Source organism: Asterias amurensis, chromosome 6 (assembly GCF_032118995.1).
Source record: "Asterias amurensis chromosome 6, ASM3211899v1".
Lineage (NCBI taxonomy): Eukaryota > Metazoa > Echinodermata > Asteroidea > Forcipulatida > Asteriidae > Asterias > Asterias amurensis.
The window spans coordinates 23,321,153-23,336,745 of NC_092653.1; the positions used below are offsets into that span (position 1 = coordinate 23,321,153).

The window sequence follows — 15,593 nt, forward strand, 5'->3', positions numbered from 1 at the left end:
ATGTAATTGCACAAACCAAGAAGTTGTGATTCATTAAGAAGACAATAATATTATGATACAATATTATTTGGGCTATTTGATAATACTGCTACCGACTTTCCTGGGTCAAAAACAGTTGGAAAAATAATGCTGGAATCAAGTACTGGTGTTGCCAGACTGTGGGTTCAGTTCCTGGTCATGACACACATGTGTTTGATTAGAGAGTTCACTGTTGTAAACAACAGGATTATAAGAATGATTCCTCCAAAATACAATCATATATTTCTAAGTAAGCTCAACCTAAAGACAATGGACACTATTGGTAATTACTCAAAATAATTATTAGCACATGTATGTATGGGGAGAGGTTGATAGTATAAAACATTGTGAGAAACGGCTCCCTCTGAAGTGACATAGTTTTCGAGAAAGAAGTTATTTTCCACAAATTTGATTTCGAGACCTCAGATTTAGAATTTGAGGTCTTGAAATCAAGCATCTGAAAGCACACAATTTCGTGTGACCATTGTGCGACTTGGGTGTTGTTTTCTTTCAATAATATCTCACAACTTGGGTGACCGATTGAGCTCAAACAGGTTTGTTATTTTATGCGTGTTGAGATACACCAGTGTCCAGTGTCTTTAAAGAGTTGTCCAGCTGTACAAGCCATCAAACTATTTGCCCAATTTGGTACATAACAAAGTATACATAAGGGCATGTAAATCAATACACAAGTGCCCACAAATGAAAAATAAATTTAAAACTTCCAAGTTTTCAAATGATGAATCACTTTTTCAAAAACCATATTTAATCGGGCGTTATTATATCCAAACAGCATAGCAAAATGAACTTGGATAATAACAGTTACAGCTCATGTTGCTTTAATAAGTTTTCAAGAAAATGACATTTGTATGAAATAACATTAAACAATATTGTGTTTTTGAAGATGAACATAAAACATTTCTACGTTTCAATACCTCCAGATTTCCCTGTACACTTTTACATGTACTGTAAAAAACCTGTTTGTATCAAAAGTGTCAATGGCTTTTCACAGTAATATACAGTAATACCAATGACAACCCACTAACAAAGTCTGTGAAGCAATTGTATCCACTTCATAGGAAAACTGCATACAAGACAATGTCAAAAGCTTAGCAATATATTTGAAAAACAGAATACCAAAACAAATCTTTAATCTTCACAAACTCACTTCTAAAAAAAACTCAAGTTAAGAATCACTAAAGCTATTTTTCCATTGAAAGCACAATGCATATTTTTTTGTTGCGAGAATAGAAAGGGGAAGTGCAAAACTTGTATTCAAGTCTTGTAAATTAAATCTTTTTATATTATTTTGGTTAACCGTAAAAATATTTGTTGTTGCCTCTTTCCACCTATTGCTTTAGATACGAGCCAACCAACATGATTTGTTTAGGACAAGTTCTGATGGCCAAGTCAAAAGGGTGTGGGTTTGATAACTGGTCGTGAAACTTGTGTCCAAGATCAAGACACTTAAAAGCCATTTATTTTGTCCATTAAATCATCTCAGCGTCCTTGATAATGCATGGTATATTCTGCCAAATAAGTAGTGCATCAAGTTAAATGAATCACAAGAACCATCTTTGCCCTCAGAGGTACCAATATACTCCTGGGTGAAGAGAAGAAATTATAGTTATTAAAAAATAGTTGCAAAGCAGTTCTTTCAAAATTTTATTGTCTGGATATAATCTTCATCTCGACCATGTCAGCCATTTAAACATCCCAACCACCCGGACACTGTGAAGTTGCAGGCGTGTGACTTCATTTTTAATTGACCCGTCTCTTTTGGGGAAAATTGTAGAGGGCACACTGCAGTGTAAACAGACAAGCTTTCTCAACCAGTCATACTGTAAAAGAAACTAGCTACAAGAACCACCAACTACAGGCTTGTTACTCACAGTAATCAAAACAATATATTTTATAAAATAAACTACTAAATCTACTTGTACCGAATATAAAACCACATCGAGCTATTACTTTTTGACCTCAATTGAAAAAGAGAAAGAAAAACAATGTCCATTACAGTTTCACTAAATTTACACTTGCCTGTAAATATACATTGCTGTAGTCTAATATGTAGCCACTGCAGAGTGGGCAGAAGCACCTCCTACACATTTCAACATGCTATATAAATGGGTCTCATAATTCAAATAAGCTCTGCATAGCAATGTTACCTCATAAACAATTCAAGTGCTATATAAAATGGGTCTCACAGTTCAAACAAATTCTGCGTACCAATAAAGTAATATGTGCTTTGAGATTTTATAATGGCGTATGAAAAAATAATTTGCCTCTGGTAAGGGACACCGCTATGGGGGAAAATGTTAATTTGTATAAGAACATTGCAGAAGGCACCACAGCAAAAGCACAGGGCACCACTACAATCGCTGTGGATGCTGTTTATTATTTTGAGGCCTGCAGAGTTAGTTTCAAGTTTTTTTAAAAGGTTTACCATGGTTATCAAGATTCAATCTCCAGATACCTTGAGTTATCAAATGTTTAATTCTGGTAACCCAGGTCCAGCATGGTCCTAACTAGTCTTCAAACAACTTAAACCTGTTTCAGACAGGCGCTTCAGAGTCACGCCAAACCAAATTCTGAATTAAGTACATGAAAAGTTTGATCTCAAAACAATTAGGAGCGACTTGACGCGCTAGAAGTAGAAAGATCGACTGTACTGTAGCAGTCCCGCCTGTCTTAAACGGGTGTTAAATACAACAGCAGCACACAAGTTCTTTCACATACATGTATTGACCCTATTCACCCGACATCATCAGCATAATTTTGGATGCGCCATTTTGGCGGTCAATGCCAACGTGAGTTATTCAGAAAGTGCACATTTTAGGTAATGCGGCATTTACACGTAAACCTTTTGTCCACCAATATGGTGAGCGTGTCACAGTCGGTGAGTGTGACGTGCGTGCAAGTGGTCAATACGGGTCCATTCTTGGCACCAAGTAAAACAAACTAGATACTCCTTAGCTATGAGGAGGTGGTTGGGGGAGTGGGTGCCTGTTGGATGACAGGGCCCCCTCCATGCCCAAACCCAAGTCCAAAGCTTCTCTGGGTGTGGGTCTTGACTCGAGCTATCTGGTACTCCTGGTCTAACTGTTGGAATAGCTTGACTCTTTCTTCTTGCTGGCGTGCTGTGTCACCTTGATCTGCCAAAGAATGAAAGAAATTAACAGTGAAGGATTTCCCTTATATAGCAGAGCAAAATTGCTACACAAATTGTCTCAGTTGCACTCAAGAATCACCATTTGCTACTCAGTGTTGGCATTCAGTGTGCACAACAAAAGTTCAGTCTAAATGTTTTGCTATGCATACAAAATCATTTCCTGAGTATTGCAACTTATTTTCAGGACAGAACCAGCTGTACGTAAATTTGTGAGTGACCCTCTTAATGATGTGTGTAAGCAGTTTAATGAAAATCTGTGGACATTACGCTTTGTGTTAAAAAAAAAGTACCCAAATCCTTTAACAGGTAGGAATTGCAAATCTGAGAAACATTACTGACAGCAACGCTTCTCATATTCAAATTTTGGGGCAAAACTGATATCCTGTTAAAATAACCACATGACTTTGAAGTGAAATAAAAGCCTGAAAACCTCTTCTTACCTGCTCCTTGCTCGGGTATCTCCTCCCCTTCCTTGATTCCCATCAAGCGGCGAAACTTAGCCTTGGTCTCATTATCATCAAACGATGTCCTCTCCCACTGGTTACTTGACACTTTCTCTGCAATCTTCTAGTGTTCACAAGCAAACACAATTCTCATGACAATATGGTAGAGATATAAAACCTTCAAATGAACATTGTTATCTCAATGTTTTCTTGGTACAAAGTGAAAACAAATGTCCGGGGTTGATTTCACAAAGATCGTCCTACCTGAGGACTTCATGTAAACCTTTTTTAAACACTTAAGGCTCGTCTTGAGTTAGGACTAGTACCTCGCCTCAACTTGAGATTTGTGGGGGGGGGGGGTCGTGGCTGAGTGGATAAGAGCGCCGAACTCAAGCTCAGATGCTTCTGTTCAGCAGAGTGTGGGTTCGAATCCCAGTCGTGACACTTGTGTCCCTGAGCAAGACACTTAATTATAATTGCTCCTCTCCACCCAGGGGTAAATGGGTACCTGTGAGGGCAGAGATGGATCTTGTGAATGGTTTAGCCGAGTAGCGCATATAATTGTCGCACAGGCTGTATACTTCCCAGGGAGTTGAGATGGTTAAGGAATGATTTAAGGCCCAGTGACCAAGGGTAATAATGCCGGAAGCGCTTTGAGATGCCCTCGGTGTGAAAAGCGCTATATAAAAACTGGTTATTATTATTCAGATTAGTCTTAACTATTTTTGAAATCCACACCAGGGCCCTTATTTTATAGAGCTGCTTAAGCAGCAAACATTGCTTTACAAATTTCTGCTAAGCATAAATGAGCAGGATACCAGTCACAAATTCTGGTAAACACAATCATGTTGGGCTGGGCTACTTCTTGTGCTCAAGCGACTCTTTTGAAATAGTACTTCTATATGTACAGTATCTCCTTGTGTATATTGTTACATGCATAGTAAACTTTTTTAAACATACAGGTTCTGTCTTTAATTAGTACAAAACCCCAATTGGGCCATGTACTTACATCCTCTTTCTTAGCAGACCATAGTAGTTTCCTCTTGCGTGTCTGCTCCGCTATCTGTACAGGGTTGACGGTCAGTGGGTTGTAATACTTGGGCATGCTGATTCCAGTTTGGGCCAGAACCTTTGCCTGCATGGCTGCGGCAGCGGCAGCTGCCTGGATGAGGGGGTCTATACCCATGGGTGTTAGTGACATCAGAGGGGGTGGATTCAGGGATGTAGTGTTGCTCTCCACTCCTTTAGCAATTTCTAAATGAACAGAATTTAGCACAAGTGATTATGATGCCTTTTTGTACATCGATAAGAACAACAAGAACTGATGCCATAAGGTACAGGGTTTTTCCCAAGAACTTAGAACTTGGTGTGGTGTGATATCAAGCCCATTAGACTCAAGCTCTGGAGACATAGTCATCAGAGTGTGCGTGTGCCCTCGAACTGACTGATGGTGATCGAAAGTGCATAATGCGGCAGAAGGCAGAGCCATGAAACGTGGCCCTGATCTGGGCCAAATTTCATAAAACTGTTGAGCTAAAAATACTGCTTAGCAGAACACTGTGGTAAGCAGTGCCATGTAATTGCACCCTGTTGAAAAGTTGCTTGCCTTGGATACAAGTCTGTATGCTTTGTTTTCTAAAGGGCAAGGGCACAAAGGCATTTTCTCCTTGGTAAAGAACACCCCAGGAGGAAATTGTAAATTTCTGCCGCAAAGCATTTCAAGGGCACCAAGGCAATGACCAGGGGGCATGGAGGCTATCGCCTTTGTTGCCTCCGTGAAGTATTAGGCCTGGGGTCAGGGACAAAATAAGTAAACTAAATCACTGTTGCTCTGAAGCATGTTGTCTTACACACAGTAAAACATAAAAAAGAGAAAACTTGCATGCCTGAGGTTCAAGGAATGGTTCACACTACGATACCTTTCTCAAGCGTGTCATCCGTCTCCAGCTTCAGGACCTTCTCCCTCTCCTTCTCATCCTTGTCCCGTCTCTCCTTCATCTCCATCAGCTTCTTGGCTCTCTCTAGTCGTCTAGCCAGCGCTTCCTGGGCATGCATGGCGGCGTCCCTCCCACGGGTCAGAGGAGAGGTGGAGATGCTGCGGCTACGGCTACGGCTGCGGCTGCGGCTGTGACTACGACGCCTCCTTGGACTCCAAGATCTACAAAGTTTTAAGAAGTCACAAATCTTATAATGCATCTTCAAGTTGTACTTTTAATGGTAATAATAATGGTAATAATAACAAAGACATTTGATTTGTAAAACGCCTGATGAAAAAGCCTCTAAAGACGCATAAAAATGGTAATAATAATGGTAATAATAACAAAGACATTTGATTTGTAAAACGCCTGATGAAAAAGCCTCTAAAGACGCATAAAAAAAATAAACATGTACAATAATACTAGTAATAGTGGCTTCTTATATAGCGCACATATCAATGCTCAGTGACGCACAATGAGTGAAAGATACAAGTAAGCAGATTACTATCAAGCAGCTTCAAACAAATGAGTTTTTAACAGAGACTTAAAACACTGTAAAGAATTAGCTTTGGGAATATGCACAGGAAGTCTATTCCAAAGAACTGAAGCAGTGTAAGAGAATAAAGAATGATCTTTGATCATAAAAAATGGAAGAAGCACTTGTAGTTGTTGTGAGTAATGACTGTTGAGATGATCGTAAAGTCGGAGTTTGACATGTTTGAGCTTTAGGCTTGATCTGTCTTGTGCCTTACTTGTGCCCTTTCATTTTGACAACAAAACAGTGTCATATCAGTACCAAAAGATTGTATTTACATCCAAATTACAAATGCATTTTAAGGAGGGTTGTACAAAAAAGGCATACTTCATTAAAAACAAATATTGACAATAACCTTGAGCGTCGCCGGCGTGGAGAACGTGATCTAGACTTCTGTCTTCTCCTGCGAGGAGGGGTTCTTGATCTACAATGAAGAAAACACAAAACATAAAATTCAATGACAACTCTAAACTGAAACTGATATGACCAAATCTTTGACGACAATTAACAGAGTACACTCATACAGCTTTGAATGGAACAATTTTTTAGACAGGGGTGAGAGTCATTGCTGACAAAAATCTTTTGGCAAGAGTATCCTCAGTGCTTAAGAAGTTGATCAAAGACAATCACTTACTTTATTTTGAGAAAAGTTAAACATTAATTTTGTACCAAGCAAACAACAATTGTGAGTTTTCTGGGCTAGATTTTTATTCGGAGCCAAAAAAGCAAAAACAAAAAAACATATTATTTACTTACCTGGACTTTCTACGGCGCCTTGGTGAACGTGACCTCTTTCTGGAGCGAGACCTGGATCTCTTGTGTGACCTCGATCGTGACCTCTTCCTTGACCTAGACCTGGATTTCCGACGAGGAGGCGACTTGGAGCGAGATCTACGCCTTGACTTTGAGGACTTGCTGCGCTTCGGAGATCTTGAACGAGACCTCCTACGATGTCGCTTTGGTGATCTACTCCGGGATCTGCGGGATTTCTTTGGCGAGAGAGATCTTGATAGGGATCTACGTGCTGACTTCAGCTGCTTCTTTCCAGGCGAGGCTGACCTCGATCGAGACTCCCTGGCTCTGGATGATTTGGACTTCCTGTCCTTTTTTGGCGTGAGAGATCTGGATCTTGAATCTCTCTTTCGGCCCTTAGAACGGGAGCCTCTTTTCGGAGAAAGCGATGCCCTCCGATCACTTCCTGATGACGAAGGTGAGCGAGCAGTCTTAGAGTTGGCCTTCCGGCTTTTCTTGATTCTCCTTGGCGATAGGGACCACGATCTGGACGCAGCACGGCGGCCGGGGGATGGGGAACGGGATCCTCGCTTCAAGGCATCTTCATCCTCATGGAAACTGGACACAGATTTCTTCCTGGAGGAGCTGACTACATCAGGCCGGAGAGGGGACGACGACGTGACGCTGCTCTCCTGTTGTGGGAAGAATGCTCTTTCAGGGAAATGGCCCAACAAAACAGTGTTAGTGTTTTCGGAACCAGGCTCTGATGTTACACCATCAGTATGTGTGACACATTTTAAACTGTACCAAAGCTTTTTTTTTAGCATTCTGGAAAATACCTAATGTACACATTTGAATCTTGTATGCCTATCATTTAAAGGGAAGGTACATGTTTGGTAATTACTCAAAACAAATATTAACTTCAAAACTGAACTGGAACGAGCATTGGAGAGCTGTTGAGCTCAAATTTTCACAGGTTTGCTATTTTATGCATATCTTCAGATACACCAAGTGAGAACACTGGTCTTTTACAGTTACCAATAGTGTACCTTCCCTTTAAAAAGCAGATCAACGTTCAAAAAGAAAACAATCATTAGTTTGTCTTTTGGTCAAGTTTAAAATGTGTCATAAAATAGAAAAGATTTGAAATGGTTATTGTAGCTACAAATATGATGACTCTGGTATGTTTCCGTCGAATACATGCTTCCTTGAAGTACATTGTATCTGTTTGTATGGGATTTCCAAAAGAAACAGTCTTTTCCCGATTATTACTACAAAATGAACAATCCTCTGAACAGGAGCAATTAAATATTGATGTCAGTCAGTTTAGATGCTCGCAAAGCACATTCAACTCAATGCAAAAAATACCAGGAAACAGTTTGTCCAGGAAACATTTAAAACAACATTTGTACACAGATGACACTACATGTACAATGTATCTAGATGATGGCACTCCCTCTTTGCTCGTTCATACAATACATCAGGAACCCACTAACCGAATGTCACACAGCCAATAATGTAGAGTTTGCGCAACTTTTTGTTACAAAAAAAAATACAAAAACCATGCTCCTTTATTACAGAGTTCGCAACACCACAAAGCGAAACCATTACCACACTGTTAATGAATGTTTGTTTTTAGATTTTCTTGCACATGTGAACACCTGTTATTTTGGGGTCCGTTAAAAAAAAATTCAATATTGCCATTTGCTGTTTCACAAAAAGGTAACTTGGGCCTAAAAATACAAGGCTGCACGTGACCTCAAACATAAAGGCCTAATACATTGTACTTCATTCTTGTGCGGGCAAGGCAGTTGGTTCTCTACACAGGGTACCATTGTCAACTCAAGCAAGGACAAGGGGCAAGGAGGCAATTGCCCTCATGCCCTCTGAAGGCTACAAGGCTGTGCATGACCTCATGACCTCAAACATATAGGCCTCATTACACTGCACTTCATTCTTGTAAGGGCACGGCAGTTGGTCCTTTACCCAGGGTTCCATTGTCAACTCAAGCAAGGACAAGGTGCAATGAAGAAATTGCCTTCATGCCCGCTGCAGTATCAGGCCTAATCATGACCTCAAGTTTACCTAAGACATGCTACGGTTGAAAGTCGAGCCATTGACTATTTTTACAAAAAAAAAACATGTGGCATATGTGGCTGACCTTACATAATTGTAGGAATTGTCAAGAGTCGTTAGTGTCTTTGTCTGGTCATAAATAGCATATAATAATATTCACCTGATGTGCCATGCTTTGCTTGGGCGGAGCTTCAACGACGGGGTTGCTATCCCGGCGCTTGGATCCAACTGACTCACGGGGCGGTGAGCCAGGCTGAATAGTATATTGTTGTATATGGCAAAGCGGGTTATCATTTGGACTCATAACATCTGACCCTAACCTGGCTTATAAAGGGCGTTTAAAAACTACAGTGGGTTTTTGGTCAAACCCTACCCACCCACAACACTAAACTCCAATTTTTATTTTCTGTGCTTCATTCTGCTGGACTTAGCAAAATACTACATGTAGTTAACTGATGCTTTACATGGGATCAGACACAGCACCATAATCAGAGTTGAACAGTGTGTCAAGTAGTGCTGGGCGAATAGTGAAATTTTGTTATTCGGATACCGCCGGCCAACTATCCGAAATTAACCGGATATTCGAATAGTAAACCAATCAAAGAATCAGTAGTTCAACTGACAAATTTCAATTAGTCAAGATTGTGGATGACGGCTAGAACTCTTATGTAGGACAGAGATTTTCCCATTAACTTTTTTTGTTATAAATCATTATCATTCTTATTCAATTTGATGAATCCGTTTTGGACTGGAATAACAACTTGTTCATTCTAGGAATAACAAAGATAGAAATGTGCAACCCAGCAATAGATAGTTTAAAAAGTTTAATATTTCATGTGGAACAACTAGCCAAAACTTAAACAAAACTAGAAATACATTGTAAACATTAGTGTGGACATTGGTGGACAGATCCACAAATTTACATGCAAAACTTCATTTTTCATTTTAAATAATTATAACTAACATTAAATACATACTGTAAATGTGCACTTTAAGATGTGTGAGGCAGACTTGGTACCGTTTAAAGTATTGAAATAAAAAATGTACAACTTAGCGTTTCGTCATCTACACCCCATGTGTGTATTTACGAACCCTTAAAAAGGAAATCTTGGATGAGTTTGTTGAATTACTTACACACTGCAGGGGTCGAAATTATGTGTATTTCCATGGTAGTCAGCAGGGCTAGTGACCAATAATTTTTAGTAGCCCTGATTAGATTTTGGTAGCCCAAAAGCCACGTTATGTCTCGTGTCACAGCTCAAACTTTACAATACACCAATAACATAGTTCTTTATTGTTTGTGATGATGATTTTTGCATTATTATTCAACTAGCCCGCCGGGCTATCAAACTGGAAAAATCAGTAGCCCGGATGTAAATCTGGTAGTCCCGGGCTAGCGGGCTAGTGGCAATTTCGACCCCTGCACTGTAGTATTAAAATATCTTCATTATCCATAGATCAAGTCAGCCATTTCAGTAGATATGTGGATTTTACTGGTCCCAAATTTGAGCATTGAGAGAAAATTCTGCAATAAACAAACCCACTTTGAAATTTGCACCATATTTTAGTGTGAAATCGTACACCAAAGTCGCCCAGACCCATGACGACTTGAAAGGGCAAGGCCATCTCTTTGATGGCAGTCTTTATTTCTACTGGAATAAATCAAAGGGCACTAATACAATGGCCAAAGGGGCAAGGAGGCGGGTTATCCTCTGTGAAGTATTACTCAGGCCTGGACCAACCTCAGCTCGTCCATGAAATAAATTTATTGCCTGTTTTCACACACGACGCAGGAGCGCCTTAGCTCCATTTTCATGTTATATCTTGCTTTCCTGCACTTAGCATTGACAGCCTTCTTAATGACAGATATTTTCTGACTTGTTGCAGTGGAACCGGGGAACTCCAACTCTGTTTGGTGCAGAATGGCATTCATACGATGTTGATCCAACTGGACAGTCATAGAGCCGTCCTGAGTCATGGTCTCCCCTCTGAAACTACTCACTGACAACTCTTCAGGTCCAAACAGATGGCCCAAGAGCTCACAGGCATACCGATGAGGTTCTACACTCTTGAAGAGGGCCTGCTCCATTAGATATTGCCTGATAAGTACTGGATGCTCAGCACCTGATACACCAATCTCAACAAGTGCATCTGAATTTGAGGGGGTGGCAGGAGCAACACATGGTCGGGCTCTACCCGGACAAAATGCTGGAAAACCGTCTTTGGCAATTGAGTCTTGTCTGACATTTTTAATCCCAGGGGGTTTTGGTCTAATATTTTTTAGGCCAGCCATAGAGTTGGAGTAAATGTAAGCTTCCATCACACCAGGAACAGAGGAAGGTGGTGGGGAAGTTGAGTTCAAGAACTGCTGTGGAGTGCCACTTGGAAATTCAGACCCAACCGACTTATTGTATCTGCTTGCACAAATCCCAGTGGGAATCGCTTGAACTGTTCTACATGAACTTTGGGAAGCTACAGGGTAAGCATCCACAGTGTTTGGTGTTTGAGCACTCAACACAGAAAATTGTTGCTGTCTAGTTTTAACTGGTAAACCACCGTCCGCCTCTAAATTTTGCCTGACAGTACAAATCGCTGTGGGAACTGCTCTTCTTGGCCCAGCCACTATACTGGGAAATAGGTCCGCAGCCACGGCAGAAGAGGATGATGGTTGCACACAATTTAGACGAACATCCTTGAACAATGAGTCCGGTCGGATGGTGAAAATTCCAGTTGGAGCAATTTGAACCATGTTCCTTTGATCAGCCATAATGCCAGAGAATGCAGGAGATTGAGCAGTTGAACACGGCTGCTCAGTAACACTCAGAGTGCTACCATTGGCTTTTGTATCCTGTCTTATAGCACAGTTATCACTAGGTATTGTTTCAAGGGTTGTACTTGAGCTAGACGGAAAGCTGTTGAAGGCTTCCATGGCCATAGGAGAGGAGGCTGTCGAGTGATTCTCAAAGACCTGAAACTCTGAATATGCCGAATCATCCTCAACCTCTTCCTTTTTTATGTCACAGATTGCCATCGGCTCAGATTGTGACGCAGTGCTAGAGCCACCATCCTCCATACCGAGAGCGGTGTCTAAACCATAGTTATCATCAGAGCTGGCGTTTTTTTGTATGGACTCAACCAGCTGGGTGACACGTGCAATACTCTGAACCATACTGCACTGTAAAGTCTCCAAGCGGTTAAGCTTACCGACAACCTCATCCAGTTTGCATTCCAGCCTGTCCAGTTGCTCCTGGGGAGAGGAGTCAATATCCATGGTCAGAATCTTGGATTGAGACGGGGTAAGGAGTCCGAGACCGACCAAAGGAAACTTTACAGGCTGTAGCAGGTCATCATTAGGCTCTAGTGTTACTCAGCTGGTGTAAGATCACTACAAGCTGAAGAACCTTCTTTTTTTGAATCCATGCAGCAATCTCGACAAACTGTTTTTATCTCACCTCGAGAGAAGAGTGTCAAAAATTCTGGTTCTATTTTAAACATGTCTCTCGAGAACACCATACTTTCACACAATGATCAGATAGCAGGAAAAGTATCAGCTCGTACCACAAACATTTATAATGAAGAATAGAAGACGACGTTTTGTTTAAAGATTATTTTTCTTAAAAAAATAATAATGTGCATTCCATGATTTGCCAGATTTTGTACAATTTTATCGATTACTTGATCTACCTCACACACCTTCATGACACTAAAAAACTTAAACTATTTTGTCTTTTGCATATTCTTAACAAAAATGTACTTACGTCTGCACTTCGTGTGCGATCAGGAGTCTGACTAGGACTGTGGCTTGGACTTCTGCTCAGACTCCTACTAAGACTTTTGCTTCTGTCCCGTCTCTTTCTTTTCGATCCTTTTGGGTTAAAAAAATCAAGATTGTTTAAGTGAATTAATAGTAAAACCAGTTGAAAATCTTTGTTCGCAAAGAAGAACAGTTATGTTCAATGAAACTGTCATTATTTTTGTTAATAGTCTACATTCTTTGAACATCAGAGCTTGAAAACATTGCAACTTCCTAAGTTTGTTCATTATAACCTACATTCTTTGAACATCAGAGCTTGAAAACATAGCAACTTCATAAGTTGTGTTCATTATCAAACTGTGCAAAATATTTCCCAGCAAGTCATTTTGCATGGCTTATAAAAATACCATGGTTAACTAACAGCACAGAGTAAGTTGTTTCCGAGTTTAACATTTCATCCCGACTACTTTTAGTGATTTCCTAGGATTCTTCCTCAAACTGTTAGACTCTGAAATACACTAGATGAAGAATATGAATCTTTGAGATATCACTAATGTATAATGATATTCCTCCCAAGAGAAGCTAGACTATCAAAACAAAAATCTAAAACAAAATACACTCATATCGTAGCCTGGTACTTCATGAAGGCAAATTGCCTCCTTGCCCCCTGGTCATTGCATTGGTGCCATTAAAAAGCCCCAGTGGAAAATTACAGTTTCCTCATAGGGTACCCTTTACTATTGCACAAAGTGTTCAGGCCTGTTTGACACTTACCACCAGGTGATCTTCGTCGTTCTCTTGAATGTGACCGACTGTATCTCCGCTTCTTATCCCGTGACCTCGAGCGACTCCGCTTCCGTCTGGATCCTGATGCATAGTTCCGACGATTCTTTGGGGTTCTGGATCGAGAGCGACGTCGACGCTTTGGTGTTCTAGATCGAGACCTCTTACGTCGCCTTGGTGTCCGGGACCTTGACCTCCTGGGGGATCGGGATCTTGAACGCCTCTTCCTCTTTGGTGTTCTGGACCGGGAGCGTTTTTTCTTTTTGGGTGTTCTGGACCTTCTTCGTTTTGGGGACGAGGATCTTGAACGTCTGCGTCTTGATGATTTTGAATGTTTTGGTGATCTTGACCGTGAGCGAGATGTGGCTGCTGAACTGGACCGAGAACGAGATTTTCTCTCTTTGACCAGCTCCTCAGATGTAACTTCATCTTTTCTTGTTGCTGTCATGATTTCGCGCTGGTCGAGAGTACTACCAGTAGAGTCAATTACAGCCACTGGTATCTTTGTTTGAACTGAGTTATTTGTGTCTACTTCAACGAGCTCAACAGCAGTAAGTAAAGAATCCCCAGCACCGCTACTGCTAGTTTGCTTTTGCTGTGAAGTCACCTTTAATCTCTTGTCTCGAATCTACGAAAAGAAAATTAAAACATGGTTGAAACTCCCACAAAAAACTTCTTAGGAAATATTTGATAAACATTGAGTACTTCAAGTGCTAGCAACGATAAAAATGTATTTCAAACCACATTCTTTATTCAATCTAAATTTACACTAGGTTAAATGAATGTATGGTGCTCATTCAAATAGTAGTAAGTAGTGAATAAATCATTCATAGTGTACTCTTCCAAAAATCGAATTTCCCTACACTTCATTTATGAGACAAAGTTCATTCACTTTGTTAACCAGAATCAGTGAGCAAAATTATGTCCTTACAATAACAGAAAAATATGTGTAACCAAAAGTGCATTTTATAAATTGATATCATAATTTTACAGCGCTTGTTTGCATATTACTCACAATGGATTCACTTACAATGTGAAAACTTTCGGTATCCTGCCACCACTTTTTTTTCTCATCTAAATTACAAAAAGGAATATGTAAATACCATTTCATTTCATAACAAATGAAAAAGTGGTGGCAGGATACAGGAAAGTTTCCAACACTGACTTGCCTTGCCCCTAGCCCTCATCGGCAAAACTTTTCAAAGGTTCAATAAAAGAAAGTCACACCCAGTTGGTTTCAAACTAAACACAAAAATAACAATTTTGCCCGCAAAAAAAGTCACTAATTTTCACAAAAAGGGATATGTCATTGAGGTAAATTAGATACTACATTATTTCATATCGAATGAAAAAGTGGTGGCGCCATACAGAAACTTTTCCGGAAAGTTATCCAAACAGTCAATTCAAAAACCCAAAACAAAACTAAAAAGGAAGAAACTGAACGAAACATCAAAAGGGACCCAGCAGAGTCCATTGCCATGTGCCTCTCCCATCTGGCAGCCCACCTCCAACACAGAAATGCGAAACCAAAATCTTGGCACTCATAACAAACTCTAAAACAACAAAATATTTGTGATATTTACTTTTTTTTAAACAAAAAAATCAGTTTAATTGTTCATCACATGCACTGCACGTAACCTTAACCTTACTACAATGGTAATGCGCCCTCAATCGGCAATAACATACAATCAAATTACAAACGTCTCCTTTATTTTTACCGTTTCCATTTTTTCTTGAATTGAGCAAAATTGTGACTAGTGTGCATATTTTCTGTTCAGTCACTGAATTTTTGAATAATTGGAAATAATGTTCACTACTTACCCGTTTCAACATATCTTCATTTAGAGCATGAAAACCAGGTGAATTTTCACCACTTTTTGTTTCACTTGAATCGCTGATGTAGCCAGAAATACCGTCCATCTTGGAAATACCCGGATGCTCTGTACGTTTTTGACCGGCTAGCTAGCAAAAACGCAAGGTTAGGCGCACGCCGCAAGCTTTGGGGCTACTTCATTGGAACTTGGGGGATATTTTGCAATTTTTTTTTTTATTCAGATTTTGTGAGTCTGTGAAGTGTAATTGTGAATAATAAACCGATTTTTAA

General features: G+C 40.1%; 1 protein-coding gene across 3 annotated transcripts; it reads right to left on the minus strand.

Moving 5' to 3' along the window:
- Positions 1-836: 836 nt before the first annotated feature.
- LOC139938763 (uncharacterized) lies at positions 837-15,416 on the minus strand. Of its 3 annotated transcripts, XM_071934382.1 has the most exons (10): positions 15,311-15,416; positions 13,481-14,117; positions 12,711-12,817; positions 9,113-9,205; positions 6,901-7,568; positions 6,500-6,568; positions 5,553-5,791; positions 4,643-4,887; positions 3,631-3,757; positions 837-3,173 (listed from the first exon to the last, which is right to left on the minus strand). In XM_071934382.1, the coding sequence occupies exons 1-10, from the start codon at positions 15,407-15,409 to the stop codon at positions 2,995-2,997; spliced, it is 2,463 nt and encodes an 820-aa protein (XP_071790483.1). In that variant the 5' UTR covers positions 15,410-15,416; the 3' UTR covers positions 837-2,994. The 3 variants fall into 3 exon arrangements, with proteins under 3 accessions (XP_071790483.1, XP_071790484.1, XP_071790485.1); XM_071934383.1 differs by lacking the exon at positions 9,113-9,205; XM_071934384.1 differs by lacking the exons at positions 837-3,173; positions 3,631-3,757; positions 4,643-4,887; ... (2 more) ...; positions 6,901-7,568; positions 9,113-9,205 and adding an exon at positions 9,252-12,199.
- Between the last annotated feature and the right edge of the window lie 177 nt (positions 15,417-15,593).

Bases quoted from the DNA above. Each gene is read 5' to 3' on its own strand.
- LOC139938763 (XM_071934382.1), bottom strand. From the start codon at position 15,409: ATGGACGGTATTTCTGGCTACATCAGCGATTCAAGTGAAACAAAAAGT. The intron at 9,206-12,710 runs GTAAGTACATTT...TATACTATTCAG, and splicing joins ATCGCACACGAAGTGCAGAC to CCTGGCTCACCGCCCCGTGA. The intron at 3,174-3,630 runs GTAAGAAGAGGT...ATTCTTTGGCAG, and splicing joins GATACCCGAGCAAGGAGCAG to ATCAAGGTGACACAGCACGC.